Here is a 22813-nt window from a genome sequence, read left to right as displayed (position 1 = left end):
TCAATTCAAATTTACAGCACATTAAACAGTGCTACATGTGGAACAACAGAGAAACTGTTGTTTTGTGCACAGGTTTCATTCCTTTTGTATCTTTATTTAAAGAAAGAAAAAAAAATTCCTGTCATAATTCAGAAACCTACCTTGCATTTCTGCGACTATAAGCAAGAAAAACATAAAAACTTTTGTTCCTTAATTTATTATCCAACAGAAAAATGTTGCAAAAATGAATGAGAGCTCATAGCCGGAAATGACTATATTCAACAGCTCTTCTTTTGGGTCAGCGTAAAGTGAAACGTGTATTTTGAGTATTAAAATATCATTTTGTTATTTGGCTTTTGATGGTTCCATTTACGTATTTACCTGCAGAAAACTGATGGAACAGGAGCTTTTATTTCAGAAATCTTCCTATTTTGTTTGAAACTCGTGGTTGTACTTAGAAAACTTCTGTTCTGAAAAGAGTGAAGGGATTATTTAAGTCCACAAGGGGGCGTCCTGAACTGTCTCTCACTGAAGACTGAGCATGAAAGAGAATTGTTTTAATATGACACAGAAAATGTACATTTTGACACTATTTGTGGCTTATGATGGTGTAAAAATATAATAAATAAACTTTTTGCTTGCTTATATTTTTTATTGTTCAATAGACTGAGAGACTGCTGATTTTTTCCCCTCCATGTATGGGAAGTACTGTGCTGCCATGACACTGTGGCATAATTCAGGATCACAGCTGACAGAAAGTTCTTAGGGGCTGTAGCCACACTGAGCTGTTGTCTTGCATGTTAATACACAGTTTGATCACTATGTTGTTTTATGCAACTACTGCACATTATCAGTTCAGCTTTACTGCTATTTTAACTTGATTTTTATTTTTTTCAAAACACATTAGAGAAAATTGAAAAAAGGAGGAAAAGTCTGTTTTTATTTTGCAATTTTACAACTTTTATAAAAGTAAATGGATCACAGCAAAGTAAGGGACTTGAAAGATAATAAATATGGTTGAAACAAGCTGATTTTTTGACAGAAAAGCGGATCTGACTGCTGGTTTCGCTGAAGGCCGAGCGTCTGTTTCTGTGGAGATCACCGTTGAAGTTGGTAATGAACTGAGCAGATCTGGATTCTCACCAATAAATAGTTTATTTAGTTCAGAAACATCAAAACATGATGTTAAAACGTCATGATTTGCATTTAAATTAAATCCAAGCTGAAGATTTAACTAAGATTTATATGGATTTATATTTGCATGAATTAATCAAAGATAAAGAAAAATAAAATGTACTTTACAAAACTTTATTGTACATTTTTAAATAAGCAATTTATGAATACATTTATATTATTTAATATCGGATGAAAAAACAGATCCATGGGACAGTGAAGAGTTTTAATAAATAAATGACATAAATAATTATTACATAAGTTATTGTCATTTGACTCTCTTCACTCTCCATAAGAGTCAGGACATACTGGAGCTGCAGTTTGGTATTAAGCTTTGAAAATATAAAAAGCAAGTTTATCTCTCATATAGTTTTGGGGTTAAAAACTATACACATTTTGAAAACTTAAGAAAAAATCTTCAGTCCTACATTATAAAAAGTAACTTTTGCTGTTTCTCTAAATTATTCTAAAAATATATTAGGGATAGATTATGAATAAAACATATAGTGCTGTAACAGTGCACTTAGGATCCAGTAGTGCAAATCTTTTATTCTGCAATATATTTCACACAGCATGTTTTTAATGTGGTTCTAAAGCATACTAGTGTATTAAAATGCTAAAAAATAAGAAGTGTGCCAGGAGTGTACAAAAGTAAAGGTAACACAAAGTTGTAACCAGCATTTATTAACACACATGGAAACAAAACAAGGTTATCCTGTTTAAAAAGACATAATGACGCCGCGTTATTCCTCCTGGGTTCAAAGTCTGTTGATGATTAAATAAATCTTAACGCTAAAAGGAGTTTTGTACCTTTACTCCATTTTAGTGGTACGACACCTGTTGCCTGACTTAAAATGAAAAAAAGAAAAAAAAAATTTAAACTATCACGCTCAAGTCAGTGCCCGTGTGTAGAAACAAAGCAAAAATCACATTTAAAAATTCAGATAAAACTGGCTTACTCCTGTGATGGACACATTTAGCAAGGTTTAACCTTTCAAAGTAAAAAAAAAAAAGATCGACCCTTAATTAAAAACTAACTGACAAGAAGCTGGTAAAGAGGTAAAGTTTGCTTCTACATACACTGGGGATTTTTAAACATTATCGATGGAAATCTGCAGCTGCAACTTGCTAAAAATACAGCCAAGGTACAAAATTAGCAGTGATATTAAGCAATAAAACTTTTCCTAACATTTTTTAAAAATATGCAGCTGCATCAAAATTATAATTAAGCAACAAAAGATTTTATTTAAAGATGATCTATCGTCATGTTTTTCTGAATGACAAGACACTTTCCAAACAATTGACTCATACTGTTACGGTTTAAAATGGCATGTGGCATCCGACGACTAACAGAACATGGCAGGAAGATGTTCAAATAATCCTAAATATCGTCCACTGGGCAGGCTTTCAGGTCACAGTGATGTTCATACAGACGTAAAGCCTGGCCAGTCAACAAGCTATACTTTAAAATCCTAAAGTACGGGAAACTGCATCAACAGAAGAATCAAACTGAGCACACAAAGTAACACACGCATCCATACACGACAGCAACAGCGGGAACTCAGAAACTGCTGCTCTGTGCCCCCGTGTCGTCTTCGCGCTTCTGCCGCTTCTTCGCTCGGATTTCGTTCATGGCTTCCTCTATGGAGCGCGTGTCCCTCTTGTTGGCCACCGGCACTGCCGACAGAGAGGGAGACAAGCAACCGCAGCGTGAATACGGAGAAGGATTCACAGCTGAAGTATCTACCCGTTTTACGTGCGGCGGCGGAAGTCCTCACCACAGCCGTAACTCCGGTTCGCCTCCAGCGTGTGAGCTGCGTCTTTAGCAGCCGAGGTGCCTATCAGGTGACTGTACTTGTCTCTGTAGTTGGAGTTGGGACATGCTTGTGTCTTTTCTGTCTGAGTGGATGCTGCTTCTTCTAGTGCAGCCTGTTCCTGTGAGGGGGAGAAAACAGGAAATTAATTCGGGGAAAAAATAAAATAAAAGGTGGAAGGTATTCGACAGAGTGTCTTTTAAAAAGTTAAACCACTTAAATTTTACTGATTATAGGTACGTTGGAGTAAAATGAGCATCGTTCTCTTATTCTATGAACGACTGACAACATGTCTCTGAAATTCCAAGCAAAAATTTAGTATTTATTTGCAGAAAATGAGAAGTGGTCAAAATCATGAAAAAGATCCAGTGTTTTCAGACAAATAATGCAAAGAAAACAAGTTCATATTCATTTAGAAACAACAACACTAATGTTTTAACTCGGTTCAGAAATCAATATTTGATAGAATAACCAGGTTTTCAATGGGGTTCAGTGCAGAGGACTCTTCATCTTTCCAGGACTCTACGTCTAACCTTTTCACCATAAAAACAAATGTTTGTGAACTTTTAGTTTTAGGCCAAGAAATTGGTTTTAAAAATGCTTCAGGAAGAATAAATTGAAAAAGTTTGCTAAGCGTTTGTACCAACGCTGCAGCCTCAGTAAAAATGTGCAGAATAATTTCTGTGCAATCTGTGGATTGTCACAGATTCTCACTTGGATTTAAACTGCACAACAGATCCGTCAGCGTTTTGAACAAGAACTATGGAAAATGCTAGAACAGCTCAATAAAAAGCATAAATGTCTCTGTAAAACAAACAGCTGCAGAGTATTGGGGAGCATCTGGTTTCCAGTCACAACCTGGTAATTATAGGTAATTTTAGAAAAACAGATTCAGTATAGACTATACTGGGATATGCTGACGGCACAGATCAGATTTACAATATTAAACTTGACGCTTGACAGAACAGAAGAACGTCATCAAAGAAAACACCCAGCTTTTTTTTTTGTAGGTGTAGAGATCAGATACTGTGTCTGTATCAGACATTTGTCCAAATCAGATACAACAATGATATTTCTTGCTTGTCCATTTATTAAAACAACATCATTTCTAATATTTATTTACCCAAAACTTCAAATAAAGGTCAGAAGAAAGAGTTTAAGCTACATATATCTTGACAGCAGGTCTCTAAAAACCCCATTCAGTTTGTTGGTATTTTATTGCATGTTGTGGTAAAACGTCAACATTCTTTCTGTAAAAGTTGCAATAACTCACCACCAACTGGTCTGAGGAATAAGAACACACTTCAACAAAATATAGCATTTGATTTCTAAGTGCGCTGATATCACCTGATGCATTATTTCATTGTTTTAATCCCACAGACTTACTTTTAGTCTGCGTCGCTGTTCTGCCAGCTGCGGATCCCACTGTTCTCCTTTGCGATACGCCTCCAGCTCTTCGTCCGACGGAGCGAACTCCTGAGTTCAACAATCACATTTCTCCTGCATCAGCCGCTAAATTAAACACTGAGAGTTTGTTTCGAAAATCCAACAATTTGGAAAGAGCAAAGACCCGATACCTTCTTAAACAGCATGACGTAGCGAGTCTCCTCATCCTCTCCGAAAGAAAACGAAGTGAGACCAGCCACCTCTGCAACATCGTGCCTATGAAAACACACAATGAGTTTGTTATCAATACACCCGAAAGGGCCGAGACTGCGGCAAAAAATAAAATAATGACTTCTTACAGTATACTCCTTTCAATTTTTCCCATAGGGTTGTATTTTCTTTTTTGTTGTGAGCTGTCTTGGATGAAATCCGACACCTCTTTCTCCATCTAGATTTAAGGTGATAAATAATTGTGAAACGGCGACCACATGTGGGACGTAGGAGGATTAGAAAAACATTTCTTTTACTTGAAGGTCTCACCTTCTTCCTAAACTCTGCTTTCTTTCTTTTCTCCAATTCTTCCATCTTCTTTAGTCTTGCAGCTTGCTCTTTAAGACAAAAAAAAAGGTTTTTTTATGGAGGTATAGAGGACAGACTTGTAGCTTTTGCTAACACTTAGATCCTCCAACAAGGTTTCTCCCAGAAAACTTGCTAAGCCCGGTGGTTGGGTGCCAGGGCAGTCATTCATCTAGCGGCCCGTTGCGTTTTTCAATTAAAAAATGCTTAAAGTTGACAGGAAATTTTTAAATATCACTTGAAAATTATGTGTTATTGAAAGATTAATACCTGAACACCAAGTATAAAGACTCAAAAAATGCAAACATTTAAAAAAGACTTAGATAATGCTTAGCCTGGTGGAGGCACAAATGAAGCCTGGTGGCCCGCCAGGGGAAAACCCTGCTTCAATCTCTGAAAAATATATTTCAACTGACACAAATTTTAAATATTAAATCCAGGATGTAGAGTTTCTGATATTTTATTTGTAATGTACATTCTTTCATGTAACGCTACATCATGACATGTCACTATGTCTGGAGAAAAATGTTTTAATACATTAGCTTCACCAAATACCTTCAGGTTTACCAGTGCTAGTTGATTTATTGTTTAACACACACTATAGTTGCAAATAAATACAAAAGAAAGTTTAAAATCAATCAAAATTTTCCGGTCAGTTTTTGTTCCAGACTTTGACGACGTACTGTGCAGTCGCACTTCAACGTTGAAAAAAAGTGAACAAGTGGAGGACGAGAGTACGTGTCAAGCCTACAAAATAAAATAAAATAAATTCAGGAAAGACCTCGCACAGGATCGATTTTTTTTCCCCCCAGAAAAGATGTGTGTTAGAAATCCCACTGCTGGTGTTAACGCCTTATTATTTATGTACTGTTTGACTGTGCCGTTTAAAAATAAAAAATTAGACCCACATTTCATGTGAATGGCTTGCAACACCGTACCTGATCAAACAAATGTTGACTTCTCTCTATTTACAACAACTTTCACAGTGAACACGACAATTTATACCTAAATAAATATTTTTGTGCCCTTCAATTCCTAGAACTTCAATCAATATTAAACTAATTATGTGATGATTTTAAAAAAATCCCAATAAATCAATAATTTGTGAATTACTAAAACATATCTCAAATTATAATATTAATTAAATAAAATAAACCCATAAATAATGAAATAATTACAGGTGAAATTAATAAAATAAGTTAACTTAGTTAACTAAAAATTGAAAGATAAACATAATTCTATGATGTTTTTATTCTATAACAGATTGAAATGAATTGGGATTTAATAAAAATATTTGGATTATTCTATTTAATGTATGCATTCAAGTTTTATTTTATACTTTTAACATATTTATTTCCAAATTATTTGTAAGATTATCAGGCTTCTGGCCTTCATTAGTGCAAGGGCTTTGTAAATGTGTCATATTTATTTAGCTATTTCTAATAGTTTAACTATTAATAGATAATCTCTTGTCAGGGAGGAAATGTAGCAGAATTAAAGCGCAGATAAAAGGATATGAATTTGAGGAAGATGTCATTTATTTTTAAGGACCCAGATGAACAGTGTGGTGTTTGTTTACAGTGCCGCAGCAGCAGCAGCCTGGCTCCAGATGCTACAGACTCAAATGATAAGCTGAGGCGGTGCCACGCTCGGGTCAACACAGCTTACATGAAACTGAAAGCTCAAATGTCCATTAGTAGCAAAACAAATGCCCCCTTAGCATGTCCTTTAGTTTTAGACCTCCACAAGCGCCCGCTTTTAGGCGCCATTTCCCCACTTCACGCAAAGATGAAGCGAGTCCTTTTCTAAACAGCATGCCGCGTACCTCGAGCCTTTCGTCGGCTTTCTTGGTCGCCGACTGTAGGAGGTTTCTCCATCGAGTTTAAGATAGAACCAAGGAGGTCCGCCATCTTGCAATGATAAACCTCTTCTCCTGCCGAACACGGTGCGCATGCGTGTTAGGGCTTCGTATTCTTCTCTGTAAAGAAAATCTGCATTCAAACAATGTGCTGCCACCACGTCCCAAAGGGCTGTAGTGCTGCTGCAGTGAAAGCCGAGCTAAACATATTTATTGATTTAAGGTCGTGGTTCCCTCCTTTCCATATTCTGTTTGCGATTACAAGAAATACACACACAAATAAACACATTAATGTGACGAGAATACAAGTTGTACAAGACAAGCTCAATCTGAACCTTATTAGCACTTAATTGTAAAAATCACCCCAAGACACTCAACAAATAATAGAAAGAACTAAAGATTTTAAAATATCGTTGCGGTTAATCCCACATTTTTTTTATTTTTCAGGTTGTTGAAGATTTAAAGCAATGACTTAGGTCAGTTTTGGATAGAAAATAAGACAGGCATTTAAAGATAATGAATTGTAAAACTATAAATTGCTTTTTGGTATGGTTCCACTGATATTTTAACAGTTTGTCTTCGAGCTCAAAGTCTTTGAGGTTGGAGAGTCTCTTGGCCTAATCTTTAACTTCTAGATTCTTGATCAGATTTAAGTGTGGCTCTGGCTCGGCCTCTTCCTGTCAGAACGAGCGTGCTGGAATGTTGAATCTGCCACAGGAATGAATAATTTATAGCACAAGTGTGTATATACAATCATATTTCTTCTCACTCTTCATAAGTAAAATTGTGTTGTGTTTGTCAGAAAATAAATATTTTGCACAAAGTCAATGCAAGTTTACACAAATTTAGCTGTTCAGGCTATTCTCCTGTGGCCATTTGCCTTGTATCATATTGTCTCATATTTCCCATTTTGAAGAGTGCATAAGAGAATTGGGCTGCTGTGATATGTCAGATATAAACCCAAGAGATACACAAAGTTGTTAAATACTAATTTTAGTTTATAGACACTCTGATAAGTTAAAAGAATTGATGTACATTTTTAAATGACAACACTCACTAAATAAATCTTAGATTAAAGAAAAAAATCCAGTGTGAGAATATGTTGCTGCAATTGTTTTAAATTTATGAAGTAAAAGCTGATTATAATTTCTTAAAATGTGGTAGTGTGTGGATAATCTCTTGGCTTTCACTGATGCAGACAGAAGACAGGATAAACATGCAAATAAACATCTTTACGTAAGCAACAGGGGGGCAAGCTTCACAATCGTGTGTGCATGTGTTCATACCTTTTTATTGTTAAGGTAACAATTCTCCCTTGCGTCACTGGGGCATGTTTTGTGAAGCGTGATTGTGGTTTCACAGCATCAGCAATAACTGAGAACTAGAGCCATATTCAGATGTGGAGAGAGGCCTGGATGAGCAGAAGGCCAGGCTGTGAAAACACAGACAGCGCCCCGACCTGCACTGCTAAACAAACATCTCCTGGAAATTCAACTTTTGCTTTGCTGTGATCCACTCCTCGGTTCAACCAAAGTATTACGTGTAAGTATAATTTGACACAACAAACCCCTTTTTATTTCAGCAGATGTTGAAAGCTAAAAAATCTGCTCAATGAATTCTGAGAACTTTGGAAACGTAGCTCGTGATTTTTGCTTGTTGGGTAACATGACAGCTGTGACCTCCACGCCCCAGACATCTTTCAGTGATGCTCTTGTTGTGATTTGGACAGACAGGACGGACTCCTCCCCCCCGTCGTGCTTGAAATGCTGTATAAATGCAGCATCAGTGTGTCACCAGCAGTCTGAACGTTAATTGGTGCCCAAACATGAAAGGACTGAGCTTGGTTCTCCTCGTTCTTCTCCTGATGTTCGCGACTGCGAAGGGTGAGCAATGGATGAATATGTTTTGCTACGTTGTAAAGCCAAAATAAAGCAATTTATATTGGCAGTCTCACCTGTTTGTGTTGCTCCGATATTAATCATTTTAAATGTGACAATTAAAAAAAAAAGATGACTTAATTTCTAATGGAAGGGATGATTCTTCTTTCACGTTTGTCATCAGGAGAAGATCCAGAGATGCAGTATTGGACCTGTGGGTACAGAGGACTCTGCAGACGGTTCTGCTATGCCCAAGAGTATATTGTTGGACACCATGGTTGTCCTCGAAGATACAGGTAAAGTTTAGGATTACTCTCTGAAGAAAGCACTATGTGAAGGTGTAAGAAGAGCTAAAGTTTTGACTTTTTGTTTTGTTCCAGGTGTTGTGCTGTGCGTTCATAGCACTCTGATGATGGTCCAGAGATGCCGACGTGATGCTAGGATTCAAACCTCTGGAAAATTCTGCAGAGATGGCCGACTTGCTGCTTCCCATCAGCCCACTTTGGTATCCAATAAAGTTGGATCCATCATAAGAGTTTCTGTAGTGGGTAGAATAATAGGTACACCACACTTTTACGCTGCCCTGACTGGAATTGTCTAGCTTATTTGCTTTGCTGCCAATAAATGCATTAAAATAAACATACCAATGTTTTTGTTTACTACCATTGTCTGAGCTACACCCCACTTTGGTGCGCTTCTTTGAAATAACAGTGTGGAAAGCAGTCCGAGTTGGGTCTGGCATGCTTTCGCTGGTTGCCGTGCTGACAGGAGACAATAACAGTCAAGTGACTGACCCAAATAGCTGGGATGGAGCACAGCTTTTGTGAATGAAGTGTTATGTCTCTCATCTGTGTTTATGTTGTTTCACCGTTCATTCGGTCTGTCTGGACAACGCTGGTGGGAAACAGACGGACAGCGCTACAATACACCAGTCAGGACTGCGATGCAGATTCATTGTCGCTTTGTCTGCGCCGTGTTGAATTGGAAGGTCAAATATCTCTGAGGATGGTTTTTGGATTTTCACTATTATTCTCTTTTTAATATATATGACCAAGTTGCTTCTATTTAAAACAGAAAAGCAACAATTATTCCTACTTTTTCCAATGCAACATGTTTACTGCCACAGATATTCACATATTTTGAGATTTGTACCTTAGGTCAAATTTGAAGTGAATAGCATCTCACCAAATCTCCAACCAATTTTAATGAAATGAAATGTTAAGATGCTTTCAGAATATATATATTAAAAAAAAGGTTCAATAAGTTATATATTTCTACATAAAATCATAAGGCGTCACTTAAACCTATACACCAATTTATTTTGGTAGCCATTAAAAAAAATATATATATATATACTTTAATAGTACTTTTAATTGATTTTATATAACTGAATGAATCAGAAACACCACCGTAACAGAAATTGCTTTTGTAGCAATTCTGTTCCACTTGAAGAAACAACACTGACCGTGTGGGATGTAGAGGAAATTCAAATTAAAATTAACCTTGGCTCTTAATAACTCATTAAAAACCAAGAATTAATTCTGATGAGGACCAGATGTGTAGAAGAGTAAATAAGACACAACAGAAATATTGAAAGAAAATGAGAGTGCACTCATGCTGTTGCTCCTTTCAAACATTTTATCAAAAACAAACAAATCAAAAAAGACATTAATAAAACAAAGAAAAAGCACTAAACTGAACAGTACACGTGCCCTGCAGGGCAGAACAAAGCAAAACAATGGTAAGAATATCCAGATTAATTTGTACATACAATGCTGGATCATCAAATCTTTAAAGACAAAAAGACCTGCAACTCCACACATGAATTGGCAGCAAACATCTGAAAACAGGAAAATCCGAAAACTTAAAACGCATTAATTGGGAACTAAATATTAACAGGAAAAAAAGAAAAAGAAAAAAAAGGGGGAATTATTTACAGTGATCTCTTGCTGAATCAGAAACATTCACTGGCTAACATATTCCAAAAGAGATCAACGAGCAGCTGCTGAAAAGCTGATGGTTTTCTGTCCTGGATGCACAGATCAGTGGCGCTCAGTGAACAATTACAACAGCTCTAGAAATGTTTAGACTTTGTGTTGCTCATAGACCGAAACATTGTTGACATAATTCCTGAATCTATCAGACATTGTTTTGGCAGCACATCAAATCAAACATCATATTGAAAACTGGATTTAAAAAAAGAAATCAATGGGACATTTCCTGCAAAAATAGGTTTTATGTTCTACCAATAAAAATAGCTGCTCAGTCTCATAGAGCAAGATAATGCTGGATGGATGTTACAGGAGAGTGATGATGATAAAGGAGGTGATCAATAAAGCTGAGAATGAAAACAGAGGTTGATGCTTTATAATCACACAGCTGATTTGTTTACCCAGCATATTAGCGCCGAGGCAAAACCTTAACTGTGCTGTTTAGGCCCATTTTGTGTCAGCTTTAAGAACCTTCTCCAGCTCTCTTTACATGTCAGAATATTACGATTGTTGATTGTATGTTATTGAAATGCACCGAGAAAAAGGCACGTTTTTCACAAGAAAATTTGATCTTTTGCCTCTTAGAAACATAGCCCACCTTATACTAACAGCTAAAGTTGACAACATTCTTCAGTATATAATTTGTTACTGTGTATAATAGAGATGGTTAAAATGAGGTCATACTTTGACATGTTGAGAATTATTTGCAGCCCATTCAGGTTGGAACAGAGGGGGAGACGGTGAGACATTTAGCAGATAACAGGAAGGCCGAAAGTATTACAGCAAAGTTGCCATTTCATCCTTTAGAGATTGCAATTCCTTGGAAGTGTTGGTCTCTTTTCGTAAACTTAAAATTAGAGGTAAGGATGTACCGTTCTTCAGATTATACATGTGGAAACTCCTGGATAAGTAAAGCTGTCTGTGCTAATCGCTGATAAAAGATGGTGAAGGGTTAAAGATGTGAACTCTGATCATTTTGTCAAACGACTGCTAGCAGGACAACGATTTTCAAAGCTGTTCTTATACCTACTGGGTTCTCAAGAGAAATCAAAATAGACTAAAACTGGTTCAGATTAAACATGTATAAAAGTTGAAAATTGGCCACAAAATTCTGATCGGTGCGTCTCTATTTATGAGTCCTATTCACCTATGTAGGGAAGATGAAAGGTGGTAAAATCAAATGACTCTGTTAAGGATGTGCATCGCTACTCTTCCTGAATTAGCCTCTATTGGAGAAGAAATTTAAAAATGAAAGAAAACAAATTTACTTTCTCGCTTGTCATATTTGATCTACACAGGACTTTTAAGTTTGCCACATTCTCCAAAAAAAAAAATCAAAAACAACTTGGACAATAGTGTGTGACAATAGGGAAAATAGATGAGCTTTTGAAAACAGCAACTCGTGTGCATATATTTGTTTTTCGGGGGGAAAAACATAACCGATAGGTTGTTGTTTCAACGCCATGTCTTTCATGGTGTTGAAACAACAACGCCATTTCCTGCTGAAATGCAAGGAAAGTCCCTGCATTTCAACAGGCTTCTTCTGAGCATGAAGTCAGTTCAGTATCCCCACGTTTTCGTGGTACACCTCAGCTCTGCAGACACAACCCACATGTGAGGACTAAAACATCTAAAGCTTGTTAAAACAGTGATAATAACTAGTTGAGAAACCCTTGGTCTATTTAAGTCTAGTTGATGTGGCAAGAGAGAACATTATGAACGTGATGACATCTGAGCAAACACAGTTTATGGCCACGCTTCAGTCTGGGGGATCATTACCGCTCAAAGGGAGTGATCGCATCAGCATTTCTTTTGCGGTCTCCAAACTGACAGCCACTCGTCTTTTTGATAAGAGGCGTCCCGTTGACAGAGCAATCAATTCCACTTTTTGGTCCCTGTGGCTCGTTTGCTTTAGACTTTGATCTTCAGCACCGAGCGCAAACCCGATCTGCCAAGGATGATGCGTCACAGTCCAGTGAAGCTGGCTGGCCTGAATGAAAGGTGGTGGCTTTCAGCTACTCACATTCGCTGTTGTTCAAGGCAGAGGTGGTCATTTGTGAAAAACATAGACTGGTCTCTGAAAACCTACATCATGAGAAAAAAAAATGTTAATAGATCTTAAAACAGCTATGTGTTATGCAAGAAGGAAACTCAGCATACCATTACCTCTTACTGAACACTTAGGAGACCCCAGGTGCTCAAAACTTGTGAAGCCCACTTCATTTGTGAGGTAAGATGAAAACTGATCAGGTTTGAGTCTGATGCTGCGATAATTCCTGTTAATGTTTTCCTGATGGGGGAAGGAAGAAGAAAATAATGGTTCATATAAACTAAAATCACAACAAAGAAAACATTTCATTACTCATTTTAGACCAGACTGAGGACATTTTAGCAGCCCTTTTGACAGCCTGGCAGACTTGTCATGGTGCGTTCACAACAAACAAGTTTCACGCGTCTGGTTTACATTCAAAGTCTATGTGGAGGCGCATCGAGGACCCATTGCGGCGCATTTGACGTGTCCACCATGTCTGACAAATAGGCCGACAATGGAAAGCAACAGGCAGAGCGATTTTGAGACGTATGACGCACTGCAACTCCACATAAACTTTGAATATAAACCTGACACGCGAAACATGCTTGGTGTGAACGTCCCATCGTATATGGCAGTGGTCCCCAAACTTTTTCCTGTGAGGGCCACATAACTTTTCCCTTCTCTGGTGGGGGGCCGGAGATTGTTGAGGGGGGCGGGGGGGGGTCGCGGGTGGGGCATTTCTCGATTGATTTTTACCCATAAAGCACATGGGCAAAACCCATGAGTGAAACGGTCACTGGGACTAACTAGTATATATTCCATTGAGGGAATGTAACTTTAACATATTAATTTCTCATATGTTAACATAAAGGCTCGTTTTGAAGTATAAGCTACTTACTTACAGGCATTGCTTCGAAGAACTCGACCTGGAATGTGGCGTTCATAACAGACACGTGTGTTCATCTGCTCTACCGCTAGCAAACAACGTACTGATTAAATAACATAAAAGTCAAGCAGTTCCCTAAAAATCCAACAGATGGCAGCAATGCGCCCCAAAGTTTACAGGACACACTTCCTGCTAAAGAGAAAAATCCAAACACCCACAGTTCCTGCTAAAGAGCCCCCTGGTGGTTGAAGAAAAATCCACATATAAACCGGAAAATACAATAAATGAAAAAAAAAATCTGAATGCTCTCTGATATTGTTCAGGGGGCCGGACCAAATGTGGAGGCGGGCCGGATCCGGGGACCCCTGGTATATGGCCTCTTTAACTGCTTTTGAAATCCTGGAGGAAAAAAACTGAATGCTGTTCTATCAACAAAAATGGCCTTAAATGATGCAATGCCAACAAGTGTGACACTGGTGGTTTCGTAGAAAAGAAAAAGTGGGATTTGATCAAGCTGAATAAATGAACTCAAATTAAAAGGCTAATTTCACAATGTGAGATTTTACTCTTACAATAAAGGAACAACTTTTTTTTCAGTGAAAATCCTCTTACTGTCAGCTTCTTCCTCCTGACGTAGGACTCCCAGGGCTGCGGCTCCAGGATGAACAAGCCTCCAGGGCGGAGGTGTCTGTAGGCTCTCTTGAAGAGCCGCTTCAGACCGCTGTCGCCCCAGTTTAGGTGAACCCATTTGGTAACGCTGAGGCACAAGATCACGTCATACTCTGCCCTCTGAGTCATGAGGAGATTATCGTTCTCCAGAACATAGTTAGCCTGAAGGAAAGCAGAGGCGGGAGGAAAGAAAAAAAACAAAAAAACACTGTTTTGGTAAATGGATAAAACATTTCTGTGAAGCTGTGTTCCATAAAAGATTACAGCTTGTAAAAAGATGCTGACATGGGGGGGCTGGAGGCAAGAAAGCTGACATGTAAAATAAACAAAATGCAGAAGTAATTATTTTTTTGTTTGGTGTTTACTGCAAAGCAGACAACAGCAACACTGATTTTCCATACAGAGCTTTTCATTTCTTTCTAAAGAAATCTTAACTGAATGCTAAAGCACATCAGTGATGCAGGATGGTTTTTTTGGGGGGAAGGAAATGTGACTTGCAAGATTATGCAAATATGAAATCAATCTTATTTTTGTCATTCACAACACAAATTTATCTTAATCACTGCTTAATTCTCAGATTTTTTTCTAAACAAACTTAATCTCAGTGCTGTAATGTCAACATCAACTCCAACATTTCTGAGATTAAAACCTGCTTCAGCTAACACTTAACAAGCAGAATTTTGTGGTGCATTTCTGACCAAATGGTGTATTTCTGCAGATAGCAGTAGGACCACAGAATATCTGTATGTTTTTTTTTCTACATAATATCTGTTACATATTAAACTCTCACAGCATATTGTGAGTAATGCCGCTCTAACTACAATGTAATTACATTTATCATTTGAAAACGTCATAATTCCAGGAATACATTTAGTATTAAGTAGTTATATGTGCAAAAGCAAAATTTGATGCAATTAATGTTTTGATCCACATTTGTTATGTGTGCAAAATATAGTTCTTCTGGCATTAAAGCCTCTTCCTCCTCTGTTCGTTATATTTATTTATATTTATGCAACTGATGCATTTTTGGCTCGATTTTAGTAAGTCTATTTTCCGAAACAGACACTTTTCATTCTGTTACCTTAGCCAAACGTTTAGTTTTGTAGACTGAGTGGGTGCCACAGGCGCGTCAGAGATTTACCAAATGACTGCTGCCGCTGTTATTTGTAACACACACACTCAAACACACACAAGTGGAGGAGGGTGCTTTTTGACTTTATTCAGTAAAACTGTTTTGTCTCCATCTAACCAATTCATGTTGAGGACAAAAACAAGGCCTTTTGAATTTAGTGACACTTTGCGACAAAAAGAAACAACAATTACCAAACTACGCATTTGTCACTACCCAAACATATAAATTTCCAATACTGTTTTTTAATTTTAATTATAGAAATTATCTTCCTTCCATTGTTCAATTCGTCATAAGGGAGAGGGTTTTCCCCACCAAACTGGTTCCAGCTGGCTTCTAGAGCTTACTTGGCACCAGTTTTTCTGTGTCTTCATTGCCACAACAAGCACTGGGTGTAGCGTTGATGAACTGATTCTGCCCCGGCCCGGGTAAATCACTGCTTTGGTGCAAGAATTTATGGCTGAATCAAATCTGGTGACCCTTTTGTTTCAAACACAGTTTGTGTAGGAAGAGGCAAACTGGTGAAAAACATACTGAGAAGACGTTACTCGGGGAAAATACCATCATAAAATATCTTGGGACAATTGTTGACAATTAGAGCGTACTTGTCATTCCAGAAATCAATTTGTGGAAGCTAAATCTAGTATGTCACAATATTTTAGGTGCCATACATTAAAAATCTACTTCCCAATTATACTTAGATCACTGTCCTTTAGCCCCAGAAGTGACATTATTTAAGGGACCAACTTCATAAAGCTTATGAAGAGTGACTGTGTTGTGTCTTCACCAACAACGGTCTCTTTAACGTCACTCAAAACACCCTGACCAAAGGTTTTCACTTCATTAGTTTCCAAACTAAGAAGGTTGGTGCCAAACAAAGACTTGGGATGATTATTAATGCCTTCATTTTCTCCCATCTGGACTAATTATTTGCACTTTTTATGTTGATCAACAATAAAAAGTTACTGATTGCCAACAGCAGGTCCAAAGCTCTGCGGCCAGACTCGTAACTAGAACTACGTCCTGAAACTCGAGGACTCAAGTCCTCCAGGCAGTCGACTCGTAATCCCAAGGATGAGATATAAAACTCCTTCCAAACCGTTGGACCGACTGTGGTGAGGACTTTCTTTTTTGTTTTTAAAATCTGAACTCATTTAAAAAAACATTCTAATTCAGTATGCCTTTTATTATGATCCTTTCGAATATTCTGTTTCTAATCATGGTTTATTTGTTACGCTTTGTCTTGTGAAGAATGTTGGTCAGTGAAAGGCACCAAAATAAATAAGACGTTCTTAATTTCCTTGTTGTCTTGATCATAACTATCAAGAATTCAGTTGAGCCAAGTGCAAAGGCTCACCTGGTTTTTACATTTTACATGACTGTAAACTCCACCGAAAATAACTGAGACTGACTCATATTATTTTTCCACCTTAAATGATTTTATCTGACATCCTCTTTTCATTTTCCATCGTAGGGGAAATTATGTGTTTTTTTTTTTCTTTTACTTTGTCGGACAGGCATAAATATCTCTTCCAAAACATCATCAACACAGAAGCACTTCAGTTTCAGCTCATTAGCTTTTTAAAACAAATGACTGTAGCAGAAGACAGGAACAATTTTAATGACAGTAATAAAAGGTTGTAAACTGCTGAGTCAATTTGGTTTAAAAAGCCAACAGTGTTCATGAGCATGCAGGCTGCCATTTTAATGAAAAAAAGAAACGGTTGTGATTCTACAAAAACTGTAAAATATCAAATAATAACACTATTTAGTAAATGTGAGGTGGCCAGTTTTGCAACTAACGTTATTCCAGATGAATGTTGATTTTTTTAAATTAATGCTCATTTGCAGAGAGAAGAGTAAAGGGACAAGTTAGTTAGTCCCCAATGGCTGATGAATCTCTTTCCTGTTGGGCTCAAAAGTACAAACATCTGCAAACAAAGCAAATCAGATAAGGTCCCGGGTGAAGACACTTCTTTGTTAGAAAGGTCAACTGATTCATTTCCTTCATCTGCTGAGATATTATATAATCCACTGTGTTTATAATGTTTTGGAAGGGATATTTATGTGTGTCCGACAAAGTAAAAGAAAAAAAAAACAAAACACATAACTTTGATGTGCTGACATCTTAAACGTACCAGAATTTAATTTTAAGAGAAGCATGATATATTAGCTGGTGACTCAAAATTAGCTGTTTTTATCATCGGTGACGTGTTTAAAATAATGACAGAGGGCTCAAAGGGGCACTTTAAATTTAAACTTTGTTCTACAGAGAGTTTTCTGCTAATTCAGAGCTTTACTTTAACTAGGAAAGAGTTTATACTTTTACGGTGTCAAGCTGTTTGTCATGCAACATGCTGCTTTTTAAAAATCAAAGTCTTTCTAGTGAAATCCACACAGAAACAGCTGTTTTTTTTAGTTAGTGCTAACTGCATAATAATAAATAATATTTTGTATTTGTTTCACAACTGTATGACCATGTTACATTAAAGCAGCTGATCTCACAAAGTAACATCACCTCTGTTCCTGATATAAATAATTTACTTAATGTTAGCCCATGATGAGAGGTAAGGAAATATTTAGATTATAGTTATTATAGTTAGAAAAGCAGTTCTGTGAAAACTGTTTATGCTGGTCAGAGGGTTACAAAAGTAGAGATCAGACATTATTAAACTCTGAATGGTACATTTCCACTTTTTATATTTGCCAATAACATTTATTTCACTTTCACTAAATGTCTCTAATCTTCCCTAGGATTTACCAGCTGTTGTCTAACTGGATGTCACCACATAAGGGAGGCATTTCCAAAAAGCAAAGTCTTACCTTGATGAAGGACACATTAGCAGGGAACTGTCCGGGCTGAGAGGTACATGTTTCCGTTATTGGCGGCGCAGCGATGGGTCCCCTGGAGATCCGCAGAGACACGGGGAAAGAGCAACTCGCAGAGCAGTCAGCAGAGGGCGCATCGCAATGTTTTTGCTCCATTTCCTCCGTTTTACCGTCCTGCCTCTGGGTTGCGGCCTCGTCTGTGTGAAAGGAGTCTCTGTCAGCTCCAGCACTCGCAGGGCCGCGCTGTCCTTTGTCTTCTTCCCCGTTTTGAGCCCTGCTCTCGGATTCATCGTGTTTCTTCCCCGTCCCTGCCTCACAGTCTTCCTGTTTGGCAGGCTTCTTCTCCTGCACCGCACGCCTGGCTTCTTGGGTCTGAAGCTCAGACAGATAATGTCTAATATTCTTACGAGCTGCATGTATGAGACCGCTGTCGATGTCCAGACCCAGTATGCGCGCCGGTCTGAACATTTTGGCAACATAGAGGGTCAGGTGGCCGGAGTTGCACCCCAAGTCCAGCACGTCTTTACCTCTGAACCACTCTTGACGGAGCACATGTATGCGAGGGTCTTCACTACAGTTCGGGTTGCGATATCCGTAATATTTGTTGTAGTTCCCGTACTGGAACTTCTTCTGATGTTCCTTTACCTGATTGTGGAGCTGCTGGTGCTGACGAAGTCCTGGGCCATCCCCTCTTGGCGTGTGGAAGGAATTTTTTTGCCCCGTTGTGCCGCAACTTCTGTCTCCAGATGTTGCCTTGCAAACGGGGGTCGAGTGGGTGACGGGGGGCTCCATTTTGCCAGAGTTGCGCCTTCGCTTGCGTCTGCTCGCGTGGTGGTTTGTTCCTGCAGACGAGATGGGTGTTGCCTCCTCCGCAGGGGCAGATGTCACGTCATCCTTGCAGCTGGATGAGCTATTAGCGCTGTGATCGTGGGAATCCCCTGCGACGGTCGACAAACTGTTCAACTCTTTGGAGGTATCTTGTGCGAAGGACGAACCTGGCATGCCTCCAGCCTCTGTGGAGGTGTTGGCTTTCATGTCACTTTTTTCCGTTTCCAACGGATTCATCTGCGTGGTGGAGATCCCGCTCGCCCCTCCGGCTCCTCCTCCGTGGTGTCGGTTGCGGTGTCTTTTCCGTCCGCCGCTTTTATAGGGAGACACCAAAAAGCTGCTGTCTGTCATCCCGCTGTTCAAGTTGAGCGGATCCGTGATGTCTCTGGGGATGAGGATCTCGACCGGGTCTCGGCTCTTCGACGGCAGCGGGGAGGATTTCGGCGTCTCCGCGTTGAGTGCCCTGTTGACCTCTTCGTCCAGCAGGCTGTTGAGGTTCAGCGGGTCGAAAATGTTACCTCCCAGGAGGAAGTTGGTTGGCAGGACGGAGTCGCTCTCAGAGTTGGCCCTTCGCCTCCTCTTCCCTGACGTGGGATATTTGAAGCTCGAACTCGCTGTGTAGCGCCGCTTCGTTAGCCTCGACTGCTGCTGCTGCTGCTGCTGTTGCTTAGAGTGATGGAAGCTGTTCCTGCGGTTGATGCTGTTCTCGCTTCCTTTCGCTCTCTGTCCCGCGCTGTCCGTGCTCGTGTGTTTTGGTGAGGCTGCGGTGTCAGGGACGGGACAAGCGGCTGCAAAGTCAGGCGTGGCCGCAGATTCCTCCATCATCACGGAAACACTGCTGTAGCCTCCAGTACAGTCTGAAAGCTGAAGAGGAGATGCCGAGCTGGCCTTTGGACTCCCAGCCTTTGCACTTTGCTCTTCAATAGACATTTTCTTTTAGTTTTCCCAGCTAGAAAGACACTGATGTTTTACTGGGTCTGGAAGTCACAGAAAACATATGTTAGATTAAAAGCACAAACAAGCCACAGAAAATTTGGAAGTCTTTACTATATTAGGGTCTAGGCATAAGGTTTTGGAATAGTCTATTAAAAGTCTGGACTTCAATCTGGCTAAATGTGGCAGAATTAAAGGTAATTTGTAAAAAGTGTAGGCCAAATATCCTCCACAACAAATTAAAACATTTATTACCAGTTACCGCAAACGCTCCAATAACAACAATAACGTTTCTGCGATAATCACTTTTACACTTTTTAATAAATTAATTCCACATTTAAAAACTGCCTGCAGTATTTACTCAAGTTATCCTACTCTAATATAATAATGTGTTTGATGATCTGAAAGACTGTTTATAGACATCAAAAACAAAATAAATAACTTTTCACAACACAGTACAACAGCGATACACCGAATAAGTTATTCCTGACTGCTTGTGACCTATTTCCATTTTATTTATGAAGAGAAAAAAACATACAGCATGATCTTAGTAAAGGTACTTTTTGACTCCTTCAGAACAGATGTAAGAGTTTATGTAACAGAGCATACGTCTTCTTTAACTCAAAAATGTACATGCTATATATACTTTAGCCATATTACCTGGCAATTACAGATCCTGGAAAGGAAAACTGGTAAAAGTACATACATACTTATTAAGTATGTGATGCTTTATAATGTCTCTCGAAATTGGCTAAATGACATCTGTTTATTTTTTTAATATAATTAATATCTTTACATGCGTTATTATATATTATCAAATTATTTTATAAAACATTTCCTTCAAATACTGTATTTTAAATCCTAGAGTTTTCCAGACTTTGAGATTTATTTGTTGATTTTTAAACAAACATATACTCTAAATATATGTTTATATTTAGAGTATAAACATATATAGAGCATATAGAGCTCTAGGCTCTATTGGCCTAGAGCTTTCAAAAACAATTATTTTCTATATTAGGGTTGTTACTATACAACTGGAGGCCGCAAATCACCAAATAAATAACAAAAATAATCACTGTAAAATCACTATATATTAAATATCCTTCAAATATCTTTGCTGAAGTGAAAACTTTGGGAACCACCGTTAGTGAAGAAGACTATTGTACTTACTGCAGCTTAAACATATCTAATACAACTATACAGGAAACTAATACTAAAAAGTTTGATGACATCAGGCTTTCTTGGATTGCAGCCATCCATCACAGTGGATAAGTTTATGGTCAACATCACATCTATACACTTCACCATTAATGCAAAAGGAGAATGTCTACAAATTACTTGAAGGAATCTAGATACAAATATATATGTAACTTTTTCCAAACTTATCAAGATTATAATTAGTACATAAGTCAGCTTGATCCCTGTTGTAATCAATGAGTTTGTATTTACTGCGGATTCTGTATAAAAACAATATTTACTTTCCCAATATAATACCACAATTGCATAAATTGTCTTATTTTACAAGCTGCCAGTGTCTACGGCTGCACCACAATCACGTTTGTGACGTGACATGTCTGCTGAGGGGTTATAGACCTGGAAAGTTTGAGTGCGTGTTGGACAGTTGTCGTGTTAGCTCACTACTAGCTCCTAGCTTCTCTATCGCGGGCCAGAGCAGCAAAACGTCGAGTAAACGTTCGGCTCTGCTCCGGTCAAACAGCGGTAATAGATAAGCACCGGAGGACCTACCTCGACGTGCTGTTGCCTGGGCGCTGCTAAAACCCACACTCGCTGTTATGAAAGCGATACTATCTCCCAGATGGCCACCTACCCGCGCGTGTAGTCCCCATCAGAATAACAGTCTCACCTCGCTGTTGAGCTCTCCCCGCCTCCGGCCGGACTGTCACTACCCCGCCGCCGCCGCCGCCGCCGCGCTCCCTCCGCTCAGGCTAACGTTAGCATAGCTAGCACACAACTGTCTCAGTATCAACACCAGAGTGGGAAGCTCCACGGACACGCACGGCGCTGGTCTGAACACAACACTGGCTCCACCGTCTCTTCAGACGGTCTTGTGGAGCTCCTCAGTTAACTCTAGTCGGTCAGTAACAGACAGGCTGGTGAATAAATGATTCCATTCGCAGAAAGAGACGGCATGGCGGCGCATCCGGGCTCCGAGCTGTAGCCAAGTGTGACTGGGGCGGAGATCCCAGACTATAGAAGCCGCAAGGTGGTGAGCACTGTTGCTGTTAGTGTCAGCTTCCTCCTCCTGGACGGTTTTGTTCTTTATCAAGTTATAAATGTCAGCGGTTTAACAACACAATAATTAAACTTTTCACATTTTCGCATATGTTTAGAGTTGGGAGGAATACTGTGGTTGTTCATTTATAGCTAGGAGAATAACAACCACATTTATGTATGTATGTATGTATGTATGTATGTATGTATGTATGTATTTATTTATTTAATTGTTGATTAAAACATAAAGGCAAGCTCCCCAGAGCAATTTCAGTTTCAGGAAAGTTTAGTGATGAAATAAAGTAAGGAAATGCCACCAATAGTTTAATTGAATAAGAACTTTAAAGTGGCAATAGCGCAAATTTCTGACTGAATTCAAGCGTTTGACAAAAACAAATGTTACTTATGTTTGTGATGTATTCAGAGCATCTGAAGCAGTGAATTTGTGGTTAGCTGCTAAGTTATTAGTGGCCCACCGTATCCCTACAATCATTTTATGTCAGTTTTAATAATGAGGACAAATTAAAATAACATGGATTAGTAAACAATTAAATCTAAAATGTATGACACTACCCTTGTGTTCTGCCTTAAAATGGCTGAAATTACACTCAGGTATCTAAT

The 22813-nt window shown here is 38.7% G+C and overlaps 3 protein-coding genes across 3 annotated transcripts; 1 reads left to right on the top strand and 2 right to left on the bottom strand.

Annotated features, from left to right (window-relative positions):
* Nucleotides 1-1820: 1820 nt before the first annotated feature.
* Nucleotides 1821-6894, bottom strand: spag7 (sperm associated antigen 7). The gene is made up of 7 exons (XM_014996532.2): nucleotides 6754-6894; nucleotides 4893-4960; nucleotides 4712-4800; nucleotides 4544-4628; nucleotides 4353-4442; nucleotides 2931-3087; nucleotides 1821-2829 (listed from the first exon to the last, which is right to left on the bottom strand). The coding sequence occupies exons 1-7, from the start codon at nucleotides 6836-6838 to the stop codon at nucleotides 2714-2716; spliced, it is 690 nt and encodes a 229-aa protein (XP_014852018.1). The 5' UTR covers nucleotides 6839-6894; the 3' UTR covers nucleotides 1821-2713.
* A 1346-nt stretch (nucleotides 6895-8240) lies between these two features.
* Nucleotides 8241-9302, top strand: defbl2 (defensin, beta-like 2). The gene is made up of 3 exons (XM_088012625.1): nucleotides 8241-8669; nucleotides 8848-8959; nucleotides 9044-9302. Exons 1-3 carry the CDS (start codon nucleotides 8561-8563, stop codon nucleotides 9063-9065), a joined length of 243 nt encoding a protein of 80 aa, XP_087868751.1. The 5' UTR covers nucleotides 8241-8560; the 3' UTR covers nucleotides 9066-9302.
* Nucleotides 9303-10283: 981 nt separating this feature from the next.
* On the bottom strand, nucleotides 10284-22303 carry mepcea (methylphosphate capping enzyme a). Its single transcript, XM_088012624.1, has 5 exons — nucleotides 21825-22303; nucleotides 18194-20004; nucleotides 14185-14403; nucleotides 12821-12944; nucleotides 10284-12739 (listed from the first exon to the last, which is right to left on the bottom strand). Exons 2-5 carry the CDS (start codon nucleotides 19955-19957, stop codon nucleotides 12705-12707), a joined length of 2142 nt encoding a protein of 713 aa, XP_087868750.1. The 5' UTR covers nucleotides 19958-20004; nucleotides 21825-22303; the 3' UTR covers nucleotides 10284-12704.
* Nucleotides 22304-22813: the final 510 nt, after the last annotated feature.

The sequence above is a fragment of the Poecilia mexicana genome, unplaced genomic scaffold (genome assembly GCF_051168715.1).
Source record: "Poecilia mexicana isolate PSO_F unplaced genomic scaffold, ASM5116871v1 scaffold_14, whole genome shotgun sequence".
In the NCBI taxonomy this organism is placed as follows: domain Eukaryota; kingdom Metazoa; phylum Chordata; class Actinopteri; order Cyprinodontiformes; family Poeciliidae; genus Poecilia; species Poecilia mexicana.
The sequence above is the reverse complement of the archived record's forward strand: the minus strand, read 5'-3'. Positions and strand labels throughout refer to the sequence as shown.